At 34.7% G+C, this 20,397-nt stretch overlaps 5 protein-coding genes across 5 annotated transcripts; 2 read left to right on the top strand and 3 right to left on the bottom strand.

Annotated features, from left to right (window-relative positions):
• Nucleotides 1-427: 427 nt before the first annotated feature.
• On the bottom strand, nt 428-9,462 carry LOC135692568 (uncharacterized). The gene is made up of 8 exons (XM_065210744.2): nt 9,349-9,462; nt 6,261-7,130; nt 5,763-5,874; nt 4,653-4,743; nt 4,100-4,152; nt 3,091-3,200; nt 1,869-1,959; nt 428-1,236 (listed from the first exon to the last, which is right to left on the bottom strand). Exons 1-8 carry the CDS (start codon nt 9,390-9,392, stop codon nt 1,135-1,137), a joined length of 1,473 nt encoding a protein of 490 aa, XP_065066816.2. The 5' UTR covers nt 9,393-9,462; the 3' UTR covers nt 428-1,134.
• Nucleotides 9,463-9,508: 46 nt separating this feature from the next.
• On the top strand, nt 9,509-11,201 carry LOC135692572 (mesencephalic astrocyte-derived neurotrophic factor homolog). The gene is made up of 3 exons (XM_065210749.2): nt 9,509-9,675; nt 10,019-10,285; nt 10,822-11,201. The coding sequence occupies exons 1-3, from the start codon at nt 9,585-9,587 to the stop codon at nt 10,980-10,982; spliced, it is 519 nt and encodes a 172-aa protein (XP_065066821.2). The 5' UTR covers nt 9,509-9,584; the 3' UTR covers nt 10,983-11,201.
• Nucleotides 11,202-11,699: 498 nt separating this feature from the next.
• On the bottom strand, nt 11,700-12,804 carry LOC135692571 (alpha- and gamma-adaptin-binding protein p34). Its single transcript, XM_065210748.2, has one exon. It carries the CDS (start codon nt 12,692-12,694, stop codon nt 11,843-11,845), a length of 852 nt encoding a protein of 283 aa, XP_065066820.2. The 5' UTR covers nt 12,695-12,804; the 3' UTR covers nt 11,700-11,842.
• Nucleotides 12,805-12,818: 14 nt separating this feature from the next.
• Nucleotides 12,819-14,992, top strand: LOC135692574 (U6 snRNA-associated Sm-like protein LSm3). The gene is made up of 3 exons (XM_065210752.2): nt 12,819-12,985; nt 14,040-14,135; nt 14,622-14,992. Exons 1-3 carry the CDS (start codon nt 12,854-12,856, stop codon nt 14,703-14,705), a joined length of 312 nt encoding a protein of 103 aa, XP_065066824.1. The 5' UTR covers nt 12,819-12,853; the 3' UTR covers nt 14,706-14,992.
• Nucleotides 14,993-15,320: 328 nt separating this feature from the next.
• Nucleotides 15,321-19,040, bottom strand: LOC135692573 (bis(5'-adenosyl)-triphosphatase). Its single transcript, XM_065210751.2, has 5 exons — nt 18,884-19,040; nt 18,249-18,394; nt 16,747-16,776; nt 16,344-16,412; nt 15,321-15,601 (listed from the first exon to the last, which is right to left on the bottom strand). The coding sequence occupies exons 1-5, from the start codon at nt 18,999-19,001 to the stop codon at nt 15,497-15,499; spliced, it is 468 nt and encodes a 155-aa protein (XP_065066823.2). The 5' UTR covers nt 19,002-19,040; the 3' UTR covers nt 15,321-15,496.
• Between the last annotated feature and the right edge of the window lie 1,357 nt (nt 19,041-20,397).

Genomic DNA, 20,397 nt, shown 5'->3' with positions numbered 1-20,397 from the left:
ATTTACAGAGATATAATTTTTTTTTAAACCCAAGATGGAAAGCGATAAACCAACATCTTGACGATGCTTCTTCTATCAACAGTTTTTCAAAATCTAATTTTCACAAAATTTTCAAAACGGTACAAAACATAAACACAAACCAAAGATAACAGAAATGAGACTGAATAGAAAAGATTGAATATGATACTACTGGATTAGGTAAAACTTTGCGACATATAAAAACCATTAGTTTAGCCACATCGAGCAGTGTATAGGCCTTTCTGAAGTAAGAAATATACGGAGTTCGGATTTACATTGATTGAAAGTATACGACAAAATATCAAGTCTCGTTAGGAGATCTAATGATGTTATGCTTAATTCTTCACTGGCCCAAATATGTGTTCGTTAGGTTGCAAATAAAAAGATCGCACTAAAGTAATATGCATCCTTAAAGCATATGATTTCTTTGTTATCTTTGTAAGAAATAGAGAACTAATACACGTGTGTTTATTTATTTGTAAAACAACAATGTAAGAAATACAATAAATTTTGTTATTTATCTCTTCTAAAATCACCTTTACTCAAGCCCTTTTAGCTTACAAGGTTGGGGAGGGCTTAAAAGTACAAATGTTTTTAAATTTCAAGCTCATTCTTGATGAAAACTCTAGAAGTGGTTCAACTCTAGAAGAATTTAGCAACACAAGCATTCCAGTAAAAAAAGCTAAGTGAAATTTTCAGACGCGAAGAGCCCCAAACAGGTGATTCGACAGACACAATTCACCAAAATTATGGGACAAAACCTATCTGATAAAGAATTTGTCATCACAAAGACGAGGCTTAGCAGTCAAACCGAGGTGAGAAGGGGCGTGTCAGCATCCTTTGTACACAGTTTGTTCAAATAACTTTTCAAAGCTGCAAATTCTCAAATTGATGAATTGCACCCAAACAAGTTCAAAACACGAAATTCTTTGCACTGATATTTCTAAAGATTTACAAGATGTTGATCCAGTATAAATAACTATACAGCAGATTTTTACCTCAGGCAAATTTTTTTAACAAAACGCTTCTATGCTACACCCAGCTTCATAGAAAATCCCAGAATTGGTTCTCTATACATTCACATATGAAAGATTTTTCCTTTTAACTTACAGACATTCATTTGCCGATACTCTCATCGTCAGACTCTTTGGTGTCATCTTTTGATTGGTCATGTAGTATGACGTACTCCCGCGAGCTGAATCCGAATTTCAACACGTCCTGCAAAGACAACAAAACCACAAAGTTCAACATTGTTAGCCTGGTTAAACGAGTTCTTGTTCATTTACACCAATTTCCAAAGGCACGTTTGTTCGCATCGATTCTACTCGAAAAAATACTTCAACTTCTCCAAGATTAGGATATAAAGCTCTAACAAAACGATGACAGTAATTAAATTCCTCTTCCTCTAGAATACAATCAACTGTTCTTGCTCTCGCAATCTTTTCTTCCTCTCCGTCCTAGCTTCTTTTCCAACTCCTTCTCCCCTCCTTAACCCTCTATCTGCCGGGTGTTTCTGGTGTTTCTTTCCTGAAGTGAACGATTGTCCAAATCCAAAGACAGGATCGAATTTATTTACGGATAGAACGTAGTAAGGAATTGCAGATTTTTGAAACTTGTGAAAGGAAGAAAGGAAACTAAACTTTTTTCGAGAGAGATTCTTTCCAAGAAAAAACATCAAGCTTGGCGAGAAAGCAAAAACATGGTCAGAAGGTCAGATTTCTTCTAAAGAATGTCTTCAGACATGCTACAAAGAAAATTTAGAGCTTTGTTTTCAAAGCAAGGCTTGCAGATTAAAAAATAAAATCCTTAAGAATCGAAAAAAGTGAGTGAATTCGGCATCAAATTCAAACCTTCTCTTTTAACTCGAAATAACGTCTTGCTTCAATTTTGTTGTTATTCAAAAACGTCCCATTTGAAGAGTCCAAGTCTATTATATATGGCCTAAGAAGAGAAGAGATAATTATCATACAGGTACTGAAAAAATTATAGTATAATAAATTATCTGATGCAGGAAAATGGAAATTGAGATGTTTTTTGATTAAGTAGGAAGTGATATATAATAATTCTTTAATTTTCATTCTCTAATTTAATTTGCTTTTTCAGATAATTACACTCCACATTTAATAAAAAATCTAATGGACGGCCAATTATAAGAAAATTGTGTCTAGTTTAGCTATAAATTTACTGCAGGCACAGATTTACTCTTGACTATGACATCTTGTCAGACTGGCTTGGTAATTATAAAACGTGCACATACTAAAAATGATTTTTCGAGAATATTGTTAATATCTACATTGCACATTAAGAAATCCTTAGATTAAAAATGAGATAAATAACTTCCATTTCATTGATTAATCAGTAGGATTATATTTCTGAAATAAGTTAATTTGTAGGGAAGTCATAATCGGTAACTCCACGTGGATACAGTTGGTGGCATGCCCCCTTTATCATCTGCCTTGTGCTGCTTTTATATTAGATATCGTAAAAGATTGGCGAAATTTGCGCCAGGCATAAACCAAAGAGGCCAAATGAAAATGGCTGCAAAGTAAGATTTCTGCATAATGCAGCATTTGCCCCTTCAAAGAGGGGCAAGGGGGAATACGCAGTTCACACGACAAAACAATTGTATACCTTTCGTTCAACGATTGAGATTGTACAAACAACTAGTTAAAAATACATTCTTATGTGTTAGGTTTAGGTTTAGGTTCAGGTTTAGGGTTAGGGTCAGACTTTTATATCTATATGTTCAAACCTCAGAATTGAAATATAATTGACGTTAAAGAAAAACGTTTGGCTATGATTAAAATAAACAAGAGATTGACTTGAAAATTGCTTCTCTAGAGGAAATTGCTACCCCTTAGAAAAATTATTGCCCCTAAGCTTGAAATTTGCAGTCAAACAACATTGTCCAGAGCAATTTCAAATTACTGTCTTATCAGCATTTCTAAACATTAATCATATCTTTCTTACCAACCTATATGCAGACTCTAAAATTTCTCTTACGTGGAATTTCTCTCGTATGCATGCTTTTCATTATATGGAAAAGATTTTGAATCTTGACAGTCAACTCACTTGACTCTTCTTCCGAATGATCCATCAGGGCGCTCATAGTCAACAAATCGATATTGCAGCACTGCATGCTGACTGGAACAAGATGGATGATCAACGGGAATATCCGCAATCTGTGGCAAAAATTTACAGAATCCTTAGAACTCGAAAAAAATAATTAATATTCCGTTGCATAAACGAGGAGTTTTTTGCCTTCATGGGTGTTTAGTCGGCAAATTTTTTATCTTGTCGGCAAAAAAAGAACGGCTCATCCACTTTGTCGGCAGATGGGATCTGGAAACCCTCCTTGAGCACCATAGCTAGCGACGGAACTGCATTTTGCAGGAAATATGGGCCACTTTGCATACTGAAAATATGTTCTCTTGCAGGAAATGATCGGGGTTTTTTTTATCATTTTATTGAAATGTTTCACGTCGTTTTGGCCTATCCAAAAGTAGTGGAAAGTATCAGGAATCTGTAACCACTTTCATCAGATCTTGTTTTGATGGTCTTTTGTAAATCAGAAAACATGCTGAACAAAATGGGATTGGGGGTCTTCTCAAGAATTGTAGATAGAGATTCCTTTATCTTTGACTACCATATAAACCATAAGGTGGGTTCGTTTCGATACATCCTAGCCAGCTATCCTGGCTTCAATCTCAACAATGACTGCAAGCAGAGAGAGAAGTAAGATATCCCCATGGCGCTGGGAAAATCTCCAAAAATTAATTATATTTTCAGATTTCATCATATTTTTGAGGATAAGCTTTTAAAATCAAACTGTCCGAACATAAGTGCACTCCAGCAGTACATTTAATAAGACTTTCCTTCCAAACAAAGCCAGAATTGTACTTCGAAATCCCTGAAGAAGATTTCCAAATATATAAAGTCTTAAGGCTTATAACAGATCCAAACACAAAACCTGACAAGAGTTTTGGAATGGTCATTAGAATAGAAATCTGTAACTGATAAACAAACTTTGTATGACTAGCAAGTTTAAAATATAATTTCGTAATTGAAGCGGTTCACATACCATTCTGTTTCTGCCAAGTAGATATGCACTTTGGCGGTGAATATGCAGGACAGCTATGGTGGGAGAAAGTAGCGACAAAGTAATAATAAACCAGTATCAAACGGATTTAGCTAACATATATAAATCATACTTTCATTCATCCCTCTACCTAAGGTCGTAAGAAAGTTGTAATACCTATTCACAGTGAACTGACAATGAAGAGATCATTGCAAATGGGGTGCTCTAAGTATCATCCTCCAAGCATCCCATTTAAATTCATTATTACTTCTTATCTGCAATCATTTCTCAGCTGTAATGTTTGCTGACGATACCAGGCGAGGTTGAGCGAGGCAGTTACTAATGACTTTCATAGTATTTTGATTTGCGGACAAGAGATTGTTTACAAATATGATAAAAATTAAAATTCTTTTGACATCGACAATATTGAAGGACAGTAAAGAAGAATTCTCTTTAAGTGCTAAATATTGAATAAGACCTATCAATATCTGTCCAGAGAGCTAGCTAGGGAAAACTTCACGCTGAAGGGAACATTCAACGCTGAAAAGAAACATACGCAAGCTTTGGTCTCCTTTGAAAGGATAGAATCTCCATCTTGTTTTCGGCTTTCTTGCTTCAGGGGGTTCGTTGTACTTTATGACCACACCCTAAAATCACAATAGCCATAGAAGTTATTTGAGTTTGTATAAAAACACTGCTAGGTTCTCACAAATGAGTGAACTGCAGTTTGTAACATAAATTTAAAGAGTCAATAGAAACAGGCGTGAGAGAAACACGTCAATTCATAAAATGAGGGGAAGGTAACCTGATAATTAGGGACCTTTGGGGGGGGGCATAGAACAACTTTGATTATATTGAGAACATGTGAGTCAAGTGAACGAACGATAATTCATAAGCTGAACACCTGTTTTATGAAATACTATCTTTAGGATAAAAGATGTGTATCAAAAATTACTTTATTAATTTTTTAATGTTTTGACATCAATCCGCTACTATTCTTACTGTTCTAGAAACTAGCGAGAAATTTAGTCAAGCGGCAATTAAAATTTGGTGAAAATACAGCTGTAGAAACCATTTGGATAAATCGGTTGAATAAGTGGAAAAAAAGAATGCCTGCGTACCAAATAAAAGATGCCATTTTAAGGTAATAAAGCGATATTTAAAAATTCAAGCTGATAGTATATTGGTTTGCCAAAATCATGTAATATGTGGGCGATATGTATTGTGCGATTTGCATAGGGAAAAGCTTGTGTATAGCCAAAGCAAAATGAGGTAGGATCAACTAAGAAGTAAAAAAATAAAAACAGTTAAAATGAATAGTGAAATTTCTTCTTGCCTTACAAATGTTAACTCTAAAATGTTAACAATTACTCAAATTTGCAGCTGGGTGAATGTAAGTACAGGATAGAGTCAGGATATAACCTGACTCGGCCAGTTGCCATTCAGCAACGGAATGACTACTTAGCAAAAACGTTGAACAAAGCTCTGCTGTAACTTTACAATGTTACAACTCTGTAACCTTACAACGGTGTAACCTTACAATGTAACCTTACAAAAATTCTGCTGTAACCTTACAACTCTGTGCTGCTCAATCAAAAATTAAATTCGTTTGACCAGGACTTAAGTATCTGACGCATCTTATAGAAAAAGTAGTTTAATATATTACTTTATAGGTGTTTGTGAATTCCGTCAGCTTGCCAGACAGTTCAAAGTTTGGTTCCTCCTTTTCGGTTTGGCTCTCTGGATTCCCCGACTCCACACTTTCGCCTTCGTTATTGCTAAAATTTCAAGCAAAAAACTAAAAGGCACACATTGTAATGAACACGTCCGTAAGAATTGGCTCTAAACACGCAAGCAAGAAACGAATACACGTCAATTTTTTGCTCCTTTTTAACTGTGCAGACCCAGTTGACGAAAAATGGCAAGAATACAACTGATTAATACTCTTAATGAAAATTACTGTTTACCGGTCTATCAAAGGTGCTTGATACCATATACTAAGCGATTTTTACATGTATTTTGTGTATAGAACACGACGGAACTAAGCTGCTGCTCCAAGTTTCACCCTTCTCTATATGGGCAGCTAAGTACCTTAAAATTTCAATTACTCCAAAATATGTTAGATTGAAATAAATATAAGTATGAAATGCAGAAAATCACTTACTTTCTTGATCTTCCTTCCCCTTTTTCACCCCTTCTATCGTCACGTTCTTTGCCTCTATCCCACTCCCTAACATGCGCTTCTCTAGCCTCGTTATGATCATTTCCACTTCTTCTGACATCTTCTTGATTGTTTGCAGATCTGTGCCTTCTTTGATCATGCCGTCTTGTTTCTTTCCTTCTGTCTTCAGCATTACTATGATTATATTCGCGTTCTTTTTCCCTATTTCTTCCCCTAGGCTCCCTAAAATCACCATCTTGGTGTCTCTCTCTGTGATCAAATCTTTCTCTACTGCCATGCCTAGTCCGGTCTTTTTTCTCTCGGTCGTGAAAACTTTCATCCTTTCTGTACCTTTCTCTATTTACATGGGTGTTCTGATCTCTAGAAGACAACTCAGATGCCTCTTGATGATGATGGGTATTGTATCTATCTTTGTTCCTTCTTTTATTATCTGTGTCATCTCTCTCATGGCTTTTCCTTACATCACTTTTTCGTCTTTTTTCTTCATTTGAATGATCTGAGCTATCTTTCCTTCTCCTTTTCTTTCTGTGATCAGAAATCTCTTTATTTTTATATCTATCAGCAGATTCTTTGGACTTTTGTTTATCTTTTGCTGTATTTTTTACATGTCTAGTCTCCCCCTCTTCCTCCTCAATCGAACTCTCACTTGACGCTTCTCTATCTTCACCTTTGTCTTTCTTTAACCCCCTCCTTCCATCTCTATTTTTTTCCATTACACTGGTTTTCTTTGCATCTGAATTACCAGTTGATGATGAAGAGGAACTTGATTCCTCTTCTGATGGCCTGTTGCTATCGTCTGAGCTACTATCATCACTTGATTCTTCAGACTCATCTACTGAATTTATTGATTTTCTAGAATTTAAGGAAAAAAATTGCAAAACTGTGATCTGAAAGGCATGCGATTCCACCCGCATACCTGCTGCTTTCCAGGAGTACAAAATATCACGCACCTTCTGCTATTTTGAGAGGAACATTCTTAATGATTGGTTTTGTTGGTTTTTGAGACAGGTCTTAAGGTTTATCCTTTCTTGGTACTTTAACTTCATGACACTTCAAAAAGGTTTACATCTTGTCAGAATTGCAGATCAAATAAAAATTTTTGAAATAATCATAGAACTTATCTACAGTGGAAGCCTGATATTATGAAAGCTGGATACAAGTATAACTAATCTTCTGGTATAACCAAAAATGTCTGGCCCATTGAACTCTGCCTAACTCCGTACAAAGTCTCTCAGCAAAACAAACCCTGTATACTCTCATCATTACGAACTTAATTCTAGTCCCTTTCAATGTAATTTTCCTTAAAAAATGACAGCCTTTTCTAAAAATGTCCACCGTTATTCTGGTCTCCTTACTCCTATTTCATTATTTCTGGTGGGAATCATTACTGCCATTAGCAAAACATATATTGGCAAACATGCATTTTTTATGATGCAGAAAATTGAGAAAAGATGTGTGCAAAAGTTGACACCTTTTCAAGGTTTATGATATTCCAATGAACAAGTCCAAACACAGAAGACTACAACACACCTTTTTGCCCCCAATTTTAAGAGGAACCTAAAGTGTTGTGAACAAGATTTTCATTTTCAGTCGCTTAGCCAATATTGTTTATTTGCCAATTATGCCATAAAAATTAAAGTAGTTGATTTGCCAATCTCTATAAATAATAGCCGATTTAGGGGTTTCGCTACCCTATACACCCTTCTCTTAAGGTTTGGATATGCTCTAAATTTAGACAACATTAAATTCAATGAAAAATCTTAATGAATTATCAACATCTGGCCAGTGAATTACATAAAATAGCTGTCATGCTTGATAACAGAGGACCCTTGGGGCAAGGATTTACCAGCAAAAATGGTCATTACAACCAGATGAAGGCCAAAGCATCAATGACTTTACTAAGGATTTATTACTATAGCTGATGAAAACTGTTTATGATGAAATGGCAAACATTTTTCTGTACTTGCAGTACTGTGTTTTTGCTGATATGTTAAATAAGTTCAGCTTATACCTGTGTAGAAAATTGCTCAAGTCTTCAGAAATAACACGTTAATTGTTAAAATGTTGCAGTGATGCTAAGAATTCAAGATGTTAAGAATTAAAGGAAGTAAATTTCTTCAAAACTATTGCAGCCATTATTTTCATGCTGGCAATCTCTGCTTGAATCTATCATAATAACCAAAAATTTTTGTAAAAAATGTCATACACCACAACAAGCCTGGATGTTTTCAGACGTGCTGTGGTTAGCACCCTGCTACATTTTTCCCAAGAAAGCCTGCTTCAGTTTCAATGCATAAATCATACCACTCTCTTTCTTGCAGCCAAACCTTTTCCTTGGCTTAAGCATGTTGGGAATTATCCAAACATCTATATGGACTAAAGATCAATGGCAATTGGGTAAGCTTGTCAGATTTTGGGGCCACAAAACAGAAACTTTTCTGCTGCCAGGTGAGCACTTGAAAAAACTATGGCGAAGATAATCTTGTACAGTGAGAGCCAAGGTAAATCAGAAAAATCACCCAGTCAAATGATTTCAAAACAGAGGTGCAGTATACAGGTACAAAAGGGGACAATTTCTTCATCATGAATTTGTATCAGGATGCAAAGTTTTTAAAGCCCCCTTTTCATAAATTGGGTACTTCAAACATTTTTTTCATAGCAAATCAAATTCCTCCAAATAATCTGACCAAATAATTTCAGATCAAATTTCACCAGGAAGGAAATTGGCTATGAAAACACATCTAAAATTAAAAAATGTGATAGCCTTTTTCAGTTCAGCTAGAATACAAATGTGCTTGTAGAACATAGAAATAGGCTTATGAACTTTCCAACCGAAGTTTAGCTAATTTTGTGATGCTGATGGGTGTCAAAAAATGCTGTTTTGTTTTCTTATTTAAACCGTCGTTGACATGAGTGAGCTGACCATCCTAATTATTTTCAAACTCTCTAAATACCTGGTTTCTAAACACTCTTTAAAAGGAAGGCAACCATCTATTCTAAAATTTTTTAGCAAACATGGCTAGCTAAAAAAATCATAGATTTTCAAACTTTAAAGCACTTAATCACTTACTTTTTCGATTCGCACTTTTTGTTCGCTTGCTGTATATCCGCCATTTTAGTCAATTCCGTCAAAGGGAGGTAAAATTTCTGGAATGAGGTTTGAAATGTCCCGCAGAAGACGCGAGGTTACACGACCAGCATTGACCAATCAGCTCCCGCCAAATCCTCCTTGTCACGGAATTTAGTTGGAAGTTGGTACTCCAACTTATTAGAAAGTGTAAGTTCGATTTAGTACACTAGGGGAAAATGCAGCTCCAATCCATTGCAGCAGTGTTAGTTGTTCTTGTTGTTTTTCTACAAGATGCAAGGGCATCATTAAAGCCTGGTGAATGTGAAGGTAAGATTTTTATTAATACAGTCAACTCAGTCCGCGTCATATAAATTTTAGACCCAACCAAATATACCATTTATTAAATTTAGCTCCGCTTACAGTCACACTCCGTTTACAGTCATAAGTTTTCAAACAACATTTGATGTGATTATAACCAGAGTCTACAGTAATTTCTAGGGATTCTTGCCAGTTATTTTTCTCAAAAAACAATTTCTTAATAAATTGTGGAACCCTAAACTGATGGCCAAAAACATCTGTTATCGTTGTCTAATTATCTTAGATAGTTATTATTGGAGTTTTTTGTATATCTGGGATAAGTTTTTAATACATAGTTTCTGTTTCATTTTAGTATGTGTGAAATTCTTGAACAAATTTGAAGAGAAACTCACTGAGGAGGATAGAAAAGATAATAATGTATTAACTGAAAAACTAAAGAAAGTTTGTAAGAAGGCAAAGGGTAAAGAAAACAGATTTTGCTACTATGTTGGTGGAACACCAGATGCTGCCACATACATTCTCAATGAAATCACAAAGCCATTGTCCTACTTCATGAAGGCAGAAGCAATTTGTGAGAAGTTAAAGAGAAAAGATAGGCAAATTTGTGAACTGCAGTATGGTAGGTTTTTTTTGTGTTTGCAATACTTACTCTTACTAAAATTAAAGATAATTCTAATCAGGTAAGGTTCTGGGCAGAACTATACCTTCTCAGGCTTTGTATAGGGCCATGCAGAAGTGGATAGCTTGGTGCTTTTAATAATAAGCTCAATTGCTGCAATGCTACTTAAGCAAACTATATTTTCTTTATTTACTCTTGGCTCTGTGTCTTTAAATATCAAAGAAAAGTTTTCAAAACCATCAGGTGCCAATAAAGTGCATCAAAGTTTGATGGAAGGGTATTAAAGACATAAATTCTCATAGGAACATTTGATCTTAAGTTAAAAGTAAGTACACACAAATTTGCCGAAAACCCTTCCATACACTTGTGACTCAATTTAATGATAAGCTCCTAGTAGAAAAATAACTCTGTTTACTAATATGAAATTTGTTTATCACATTTGCTGGAAAAATAACATAGGTTGAGCCTTAGACTTATTTTATTATCTTTGACATATTTTGTTTATATTTAAACTTGTGTTTGAACTTTTCTTTTAGACAAGGAAATCGACTGGAAAACTGTAGATTTGAAAAAGATGAGGGTTAAACAGCTAAAGAAGATTCTTAGTGATTGGGATGAGACATGTGATGGCTGCTTAGAAAAATCTGATTATGTTAGAAGGATTGAAAGCCTGAAAAACCAACATGTTGAATTATAGCTCTCTAAAAACTTTTAGGGTAGTTTATATTTGAAAGATTATTTAAAGGGTTCTATCCTGAACCCGTATAAAATCACTTTTTCTTATATCAATGGTTGTCACAGATAACAAGTGTTGAGGTTATGTTTTTCATAAGTCATGTCAGTGTAAATTGCATGTTCAAATATTGCATGTTTTTTAGCTATTTGGAAATTTATCTCTGTCAAAACACTAAACCAACTGACTTTTATTTCTTGAATTATTCTGCAGAGGGGCAAAGTGATGACATCATAATTATTAATTTTTTAGAACTTCTGAATTTTGACCATATAATCTTAGAACCACAATAAAATATCTTCAGAAATGTAAAACCAAAAAATAAATAAGTCTGTTGCAACCTGACTGAGATAGGACCCATGGGTGAATTTAAAAACCAGTTTACTTTTATTGCTGAAACCTGACCATCACCAGATTGTTATAAATTTTTTTCAACAATTATGATAAAATTTAAAAAAATGTGATATTCAAAAAAATGTCTTGCCTGAAATATTTATGGACTGAAAATAAGATGATACCTTTACTTACTGTTTAAAACTGAGAGATGGGTGTTTTATTCTTAACATCCCAAGACACCTTGCAAGCGAAGGTAATGAATAGGAACACTTGACTAATCTGATTTGTAGTGTCGCCCAAGGTGAACCCAGAGAGGGAGTATGTTTTATTCTACCTGACAATTACATGAAACATTTTTCAGAGACATATTCACATAAGGTGATTCAACCTTTCATTATAACAGAGTTTGTAATCAGTTTTAATTCATTGTGATAATTTCTAAATCAAAATCAAAACTAATTAGGATAGAAAATTGATCATATTCATATTTATAACCCCTCAATCTCATCATCATCTTGTCCCATTGCCTTCCAAAATGCAATAGTAACCTGTTCAGCATACTCTTTTCTTTTTTCATCAGAAAGTGACTGTGCATGCAGTTTCATTTCATGAAGTTTTCCAAATATTTCTTCAAAATTCTGCAGTTCTGTATCAGTTCCATTATGCAGAGGGTCCTCTTCTGTGCAATGAACATTTTTTGTTTCATTTGTGACAACTGTATCACAGCCAATGTCTTTATTCTCTTTACTTGTTTGCTTGCTGACTGCTTTATCACCATGCCTTACCATATTTGGCCACATATGTGTACCCAGTGCCTCCTTTACTCTTTCAAAACCAAATTTCTCTGGAATATCATCCAATTTGTCATCATTTTGGTATAACTCAACCAGTTCAAAGAAATTGTCCAAGCACCACTTGGTGATTCTTTCTTTCCTGCCACTCAAAGCTTCGATACACTTTTTCTCTTTGGCTACTAATAACTTGATATCAATATCCCCGTCTTCAAGGAATTTAGCCCAGTCTTTTGCCCTGTCAAACGACATTTCATCTTCAATCTCAAAGGCTAAGACTATGGCTTCAGCGCCACACACCACTTCCCATATATCTGATGTTGGTTCAAACACTCTCATAGAAATAAGACTTAAATCTGCGGTGTAATATTTATTTTCAAGGGTCCAACTGTACTCTGAAAATATTTCATTCTCTTGAACTTTTTCTACGGGTTCGTTGTTAGAGCAGTCATCTTTTTCAGAAAATATCAACCCTTCAACAAGAAAGTCTGTATCTCTATCTGAAGAACATGTAATTAAAAGAACTTGTGGCTTACTGCTCTCTTCCATTAGTACTTTGTTAATAATCAGATTTTACTTTTTGCACTTACTTTATACGAAATAACCAGTTTCATCAGTTCCTTGCCTACCATTTACAATTTACATTTCAAATAGAGGCTCTGGGCTTTTTGGTCTCGATTTCAGCCCGTCACTAGAAGCACGTTTAAAATGGCGGCCGAAGAAGGAGATACACAGCAAGCAAATACTGTGGAAGAGCCACTAGATTTAATTCGACTTAGCCTTGATGAAAAGATTTATGTCAAAATGAGAAATGACAGAGAGCTTAGGGGCAGATTGCATGTATGTAGGCTCTTTCTTCTGTCATTTTCATGTTTACTTGATATAGGCCAGTGTGCGTGTGCCAATCTTTGAAAGATGCGCGGTGGTTCTGTTGCATGTCCATGAAAATTGCGCATTTGCAAATAACACAGATAAAATTTTTGTGCGGCTGAGACTAATTACAATAAAAACACAGTATGTAACTTTTGGGTACCAGTATGGATTCCATGGCAGCTGCACTCCCGAGAAATGTTTCTAGAATAACCGGTGCACTCTTGCACCAGGAAAGATGGGCAGTGTTTGATTGTGTTTTTTGAGGCTCAAATAAAAAAGTCTTTTTCAAACATGACAAATTAATTTGTGCGCCACCGAGATTGAAAAAAAAGTGCCATTCTAAATTGAGTGAGCCACTTGACAGAGTAACATATCAGTGTGGAATCCATGTAGCTTACGCCGGAGATATCCAGCGTAGACTAATGATTTACCATTGTCTCACTATTGTTTATTGGCGTATTTCCGGCGTGAGCTTCACATGGATTATAATCTGCTCAATCTGCTCAAACTTTGTGCATGGTTATAAATTAGATCATCCTGTTCCATGTGTTTTTTACTTCCAGAAATGATAAAAATATCCTTCACATGTTGGCATATGTGTGTACAAGAACCAGCCTCGTGTGTACACAAGCAAACAATAATGACGATTTAGACAATCAGCAACTCTGGGGGTCTTCGAATTCAAACTTCATTAAAAGGGTCAATTATTAAAGACATACAAGATAAGTTTTACATTTAAAGAAGAATCCTGTGCAGCTGGATGAATCATTTCAATAGAAATTGCACTGCTGCAATTGTGGCTGACACTTGATATGCACTGGGGATTTATCTGATTTAAGGCAAATATTCCAATCTGTTGCAGAGCATGAGTCATGGCAGTTCTCTGACAGTTTTTGAGGTGGGATTCTAAACAATGCCAATTTTTCATTTGGTTTTAGAGACAAAGACCACATTTAGAAAAAAGAATATTTAAATCTCATCAACAAATCAAACACATGCTTTTTAAATTTGTTATTTTCAGGCTTATGACCAACATTTAAATATGATTCTTGGAGATGTAGAAGAATGCATAACAACTGTTGAAATAGATGAAGAAACATGCGAAGAAATATTCAAGGTACTTCGTGCCAAATGTTTTTTCTCCACATAAAAACATGTGTCAGAACAAAAGGAATTCATGTTGTTGATAGCAATAGCCAAGCACCGTCTTATTGTATGTCTAATTCTTAAAAATCAAAAGTCAAAGCGGCTCAACAGATTTTTGTCAAAAGTTTTCTATCAATTTACATAAATAGAATGTAACATTAAGTAAATTTGTTTGTTCCATGTCAACAATATAGGGCACTTGTAACTGGCATGGAAACTTTAGGAATCTCAGGAATATCCAGAAAGTAGTATTGTATCATTTTATGGAAAGGTAATGTGATGTGACAAAAAAAAGTTGCATGATGATCTGGTTACATATGTAGCTTAAAGTAGCAGAACAATCCAGTTCTACACACTAAATCTGACATCTGCTGTTGATACAGCATCAAACACTCTCTAACAGATTTGTTAATTTCAATTTTATCTGTAAAATGATGTATAACTATTTTGGTTTCAGCAAAGCAAGCGTACATTACCAATGCTCTTTGTGAGAGGTGATGGGGTCATCCTGATTTCTCCACCACTGAAGGTTGGATACTAGATTCTATTTTGACATATCCTATTCATCCAGCAGAGGATCTTGCGTTACAGGTAGTGATAAAGTTGCAAATGCAGTGACAAACTTGCTGTCTAAGCAGAACCTGTAAATGTGTCATTTGCCTGGAACATCTCTTTGTATTTAACTCTTAAACAATTTTGTGTTTTTAGAAGAAATGTATAAGAGTCATGTGTCAATGTCAACTAATGTGTAATTGTATGACATGTAATTTTGTTGTCAATATTCTATGTCAACTGTAATTCTATTACATTTTCTATCACTCAAATGAGGAGGTTTTCTAAATTTCTGAAGATTTACTAGCATAAAAAGTTTAAATATTAAAAAATTATTTCTTAATTCTGCCTTTTCTGTCAAAGTTATTTCCGCTAATGTTCATATAATTCATCAATTTTAAAAAAAGTAGCTTCTTAACTGCCAAAACGTAAAAAAAAACAAGGAATGCAAAGCAGAGAACTAAGATTGGAAAGAAATTGTCTGTAAGCAGTGAACGGATTTTAACACATATAGCTTCAAACAGGTTGATTCTCTTACTAATACTGCTCAATTCTAAAAACTGAATTCAGGTACTTTTATGGAATGCAAAGCAGTGAACTAAGATTGGAAAGAATGATGATAATTGTCTGTAAGCAGTGAACGGATTTTAACACATATAGCTTCAAACAGGTTGATTCTCTTACTAATACTGCTCAATTCTAAAAACTGAATTCAGGTACTTTTATCTCCATTCTTTTAAAATTTATGAGAACAAAAACATTATTCAGTTTTACACAAGGTTAAGTTTTTTTGTCATGGAAAAATGTCCTGAGTTTTGAAGCTTCCATTGTCATATCTTCAAGGGATCTTGGTTTCCGGTTTTCCTCTTTATCATGTTTTTCTAACTATTGGAAAGATCAAAACAGCCTTTCATACTGCAAAATTTCAAAATGGCATAAAAAGCAAAAATGTCATCAATGGCACCAAATTATACTTTTGGTCTGAATTATCTCTCCGGAAATAAAATGTCTTGCTTTGGATATTCACAAACATTACTCTAAAATGCTTCAGAGAAGTCAGATGAAAAGTATACTTCGGTACCACATATTATCATAACTCTTGTTGTATGATATTTTATAAAAATTTATAAAAAGTAGAAAAAGAGATAATATACTAAAGACAAAAAGGTGCCCAAGAAAAGTTACATTAATTATTTAGGGAAGTATGGGATCTGTCCTAAAAAATACAGTTCAACATCTCTATCGATAATAGTTAAATAGTACTTTAAAAAGTAACAAATATGAATAGAGGAAATCTTTTTAATGTTTTTATATTGTATGCACAAAGTGCTATTAGGGCTTTACCATTTCTGGTTCATGAAGACTTGAGTGATTTCCAGCATTGTTTAATAGGATCTCTTCAGTAAATTATTGTTTAATAGGATCTCTTGGCCCATTTAAAATAAATCTTGACCACTTTTCCTCCCTGTTAAAAGTCTTATTCTCTTTCACATATTCTATGATACATTTGTCTAAATGACAGATAAATGCTTCAGCCATTGAAAATCAGTATTTATTGACACAGAAAAGGTTAGAGTTAGTAAAGGCTATAGTGACCAGAAAGAATCAAATTTAATCAAAAAAGTACCTCGCTGTAAATATCATCATTGTTTGCAAAGTCCCCCTTGACTCTTGGTAATATGTGTACATGGACATGCTAAAGAGAGAAAAGGCTTTGGATATGAACAAATATTTTTGCAATTTTGTTGTATCATAGAATCTGTATGGAGAATGTTACACATAGATTTTTGTATAAGAAGCTTAAGAAGCTGTCTCCTTCTTACAGCAAAAACAGGTAGAAATAAACATTAACAAAATGTTTGATAAAAGACTTTGTGAAATACTTGATTTGTTTTACTTTTGTGATTAATGTCCAATCAACAATACAGAAACTATATCTTTATCAAAATACAGTTGCAGGAAAATAATCCCTGGCAAAACCCTGTTCAAAAGGTTTCTAAAGAGATTAAAGTGATTTAAGAATTACTTACAGGAACAGTTTGACCAGCATCTGGCCCATCCTAAAACAGTTGGAAAGGAAAAAACCTGTTTTGAAAATACACACACTGGAAAGAAGGATAGACAACAACCTATCCTGTTATGGAAATTCCAAAAGTACATTGTTACTATGTAGACCTAGTTTATCTATTAATCAGGTATTAGAAGAATTTTGCTAGAAATTTAAAATCTTTTTCCCATCCAAAAAAATTTTCCACACTGCTCAATAGGCTACCTGGACTTTGAATTCAAACTCAAAAAATCTTTTTCACTGCAATAACAAGTTACTTACAGCATGATGAAACATAATAATGAACAAGTTAAGAGATTTAATTAATAATGATATAATAGAAAACTTCAAGGCTCAAGGAGTCACAGAGAAACTCAAAACTTTTGAAACTTTAACATATTTAGCAATCTAGAATAAATTTACCATTTTACTAAAACATCCTGAAGTATTGTAATATTGTATTAAAGTGCTATTTATTTTTTTTCACAGGCCGTGCTTTAAATGTTTCTAAATTTAACACTATAAAAATGCCAAATTTGGAAATTTTTTGGGTGAATATCCCTCTAAAAGACAAGGTGCCCTTGTATCAAAGTTAATGTCATTAATATTGTCAAACTGGAAAATCAAGGCAAGCTTTTTCCACTTGGACAAACAGCGGCAAACCTACCAAGCCACACACATTTTGCGTGAGAAACAGGCATTTCGATCATTTCTCCCGCTCACATTTATCAAAGCAGAATTCTCATGCATTTTACAACAAACTTCTTGGTTTATTTTAATTATTCAATTTCTACTCCAAATCCTAGCAAAATCTCTCTTTTGTAACAAGGCTGTACAAATAGCAGGTTAGCTCTTTTTCAACTATTCAGGGCCTGTGCCACCGATTCTAAAATGGGGGGGGGGTTACCTATTTAATACCAAAAAAGGGGATTTAATGCCTATAGTTAGCAAGAAAAATGGAGGGCGTGCCCCCCTCCCCTGTGGCATGGGCCCTGCTATTAAACATTTTAAATTGATTGGAAAAGAACAAGAGGAGCATAATCTCCCTTTAGAGTTTCCCTATAGCAGATGCAATCAGAGCGGTCAGAGAGAAGTATCTTTTCTCGAGAGTGATATTTGGGGTAGCAGTTACACAGAAGCACTTAAAATGGGGTTCAGCTGGGGCAAAGACCAAACATGTTCCCTTCTTTTTAAAAGAACTCACTCATTTTCAAAACTGAAACTTGACTTATCTGCAGCAGGGGCTTTCCATTGTCATGAGTTCATCCTGCTTCAAGGCAGGATGACGGAACCTTTCGAGGGATTAGGCAAAAGTTGACAAATTCAGCAAGAATGAATTTTGCTGGGTGCACTACGAATGTTATATAGCAGATAAACACCTATTGTTATAAGACAATAAGGATTACGTTTGTCACAATTTTGTCATGTTTCAAGTGCTAGTGCACCCAAGCCCTAAATGCCACAAAAGATTGCACAAAAGATTACCTGGACAGCTAAGGTTAAGGATGTAGCATTATAAACATCTTTCACAACATTGGAGACTTTTTGTGAACTAATGAACAGATCTGCAACTTCATCATGACTCAAGTCAGAAAATCTTGGAGCTTCTCTTATAGATGACACTAAAACATCTGTATGTTTTTAAGGAATTATCATTCAAGGAAAACAAAAATAGTGTAAAGAATTGTCATGGAAACCCTGTTTAAATCAAATTGATGTCAGTTCAGTTTTCTTGTCAACTCTAAACTGGGCCACAGAATATCTGTGACTCAGCCATCAATGTTTATTTGTCAACACTTTCAAGCACAACAAAAAGAGCAAACCAAACTGTGCTAGTATTTCGTTTAATAATCCAATTAGTATTGTATGTCAGAATTCCATAAGACAAACTGAACAATTGATTGAACAGTATCAGCTCTCTTTAATGTTGTTTTTATTGTTATCGGTTTTAGAATGATGTATGGCCTAACAATTTAACCAGGTGGCTTAATAATTGTGAATTAATTTATAATTATAATTATAACTAACCATTTCATTACATTTCATTACACAGTCGAATTTTCTAAAAAACACTTCCTTAATAAACAACCATTATATAAGGCTCTTTAAAAAATGGATACGACCTGGGACCACCGGCTTGATGTTTACAAAAGCAAAAGACAACTTCGATCTGAAGAAAACAACGCTTTCGTGAATCACATGTTGCCCAAAATAAAAACTACCAACTTTTCCCGCCATTGTTTTTGTTTCGGTTTTGGCCTCTTATTCAAAAGTTACCTCATATTCAAGAGCTATCACACCAATCTATCAACCGATCATGATTCAATAAAGCTGATCATTGATTAGCCATAATTATTAGCAATATTGATATGCCAAAATATTATAAACACTAGAACTTTCAACACTTTTTTTAAACAACAGTATCCTTAGAAAACGTCATAAGCAACCTTAACCAAAGGAAATTTGTAACAGGTTCAAAAATCCAAGATTGTGATTTAAAAATTTTATTTCAAACAAGATTTGTAATTTCAATTTTTCAAGACTTGACTCGATAACAACTTGAACTCGACTGAAATTACGAAGGAACATACATTATTAAATTATTAAAGGTGAATTTCGAAACGAATTTTTCATGAACAGCGTTCCATAATGAAATATTCTTATCCATACTAAGAACTTCTCTGAACTTACCTTTTTGAACAGATTTCGTACTCAACAGGGGCGGATCCAGAGGGGTGCGAAAGGGGCTCGAGCACCCCTCAGATTTGAGGAAAAACTTTTTGGGGATTAAAGCTTATTCTATCGCAATTTTGTTTATAATTATTTAAACCATTTATTATCTCTTTTACCGAGAAGTATGCACATCTCCTGAAATTGTTATATCCGCTTCAATGCCCCGTCTCACAACTGTTCAACATTGTTATTTCAGTCCATGCATTGAAGTGTTATCAAACTCCCCCTGGTTGTACTGTATAGCATTCTACAGACTCGGAAAGCATTGTCTCCTCTTATAACCAGCCACTTGAGGAACCCGTGGCCTGTAAATTATACGATTTTCTGCACCCGTGGAAGTGAATCTAGCCAATCACGGTGCCAGGTCGAGGGGTTCTAAACTTTGGCGCGAGAACCCATGGATTTCAAAATCCAAAACATCAAAGAATACCGACCAAACCAGGGGGAGTTTCTTCGCTTCAATCTACAGTCAAATGTATAGTGGTTTTATGACCAGGGGGAGTTAAGCTTGAACAGGGGGAGTTGAGGTTGACCAGGGGGAGTTGAATTATGATACAGCACGCGACGAATGCTTAGGTGAAGTGCAAATTTGCAATATGTTTTCGTAGGTCTTTTGACGATCTTTACCTGGTGCTCGATGCTGTAACGGCAGAACTTGTAAACGCTTTGGTTTATATAACAGAACGGTTTCAAGTTTCAACTCCGTGTTTCACGTCTTATTCATAGACCATGAGGTATGATTTATATTCAGAGGATAAAGCTTGCCCGAGCCCTTGTTATTCTTTTGTTAATCATTCAAGAACTACATACAAAACATCTCAAAAACTTGCCCATAGTATTCTTGACCAAAAGGGGTTTTCTTCTTATTCCTGCTTACATTCCTACGAATACTTTTTTCTCT

This window comes from Rhopilema esculentum, chromosome 3 (assembly GCF_057945365.1).
Source record: "Rhopilema esculentum isolate cy_ngs chromosome 3, ASM5794536v1, whole genome shotgun sequence".
In the NCBI taxonomy this organism is placed as follows: domain Eukaryota; kingdom Metazoa; phylum Cnidaria; class Scyphozoa; order Rhizostomeae; family Rhizostomatidae; genus Rhopilema; species Rhopilema esculentum.
Note: the sequence above shows the minus strand (reverse complement) of the source record. Positions and strands in the feature narration are given on the sequence as shown.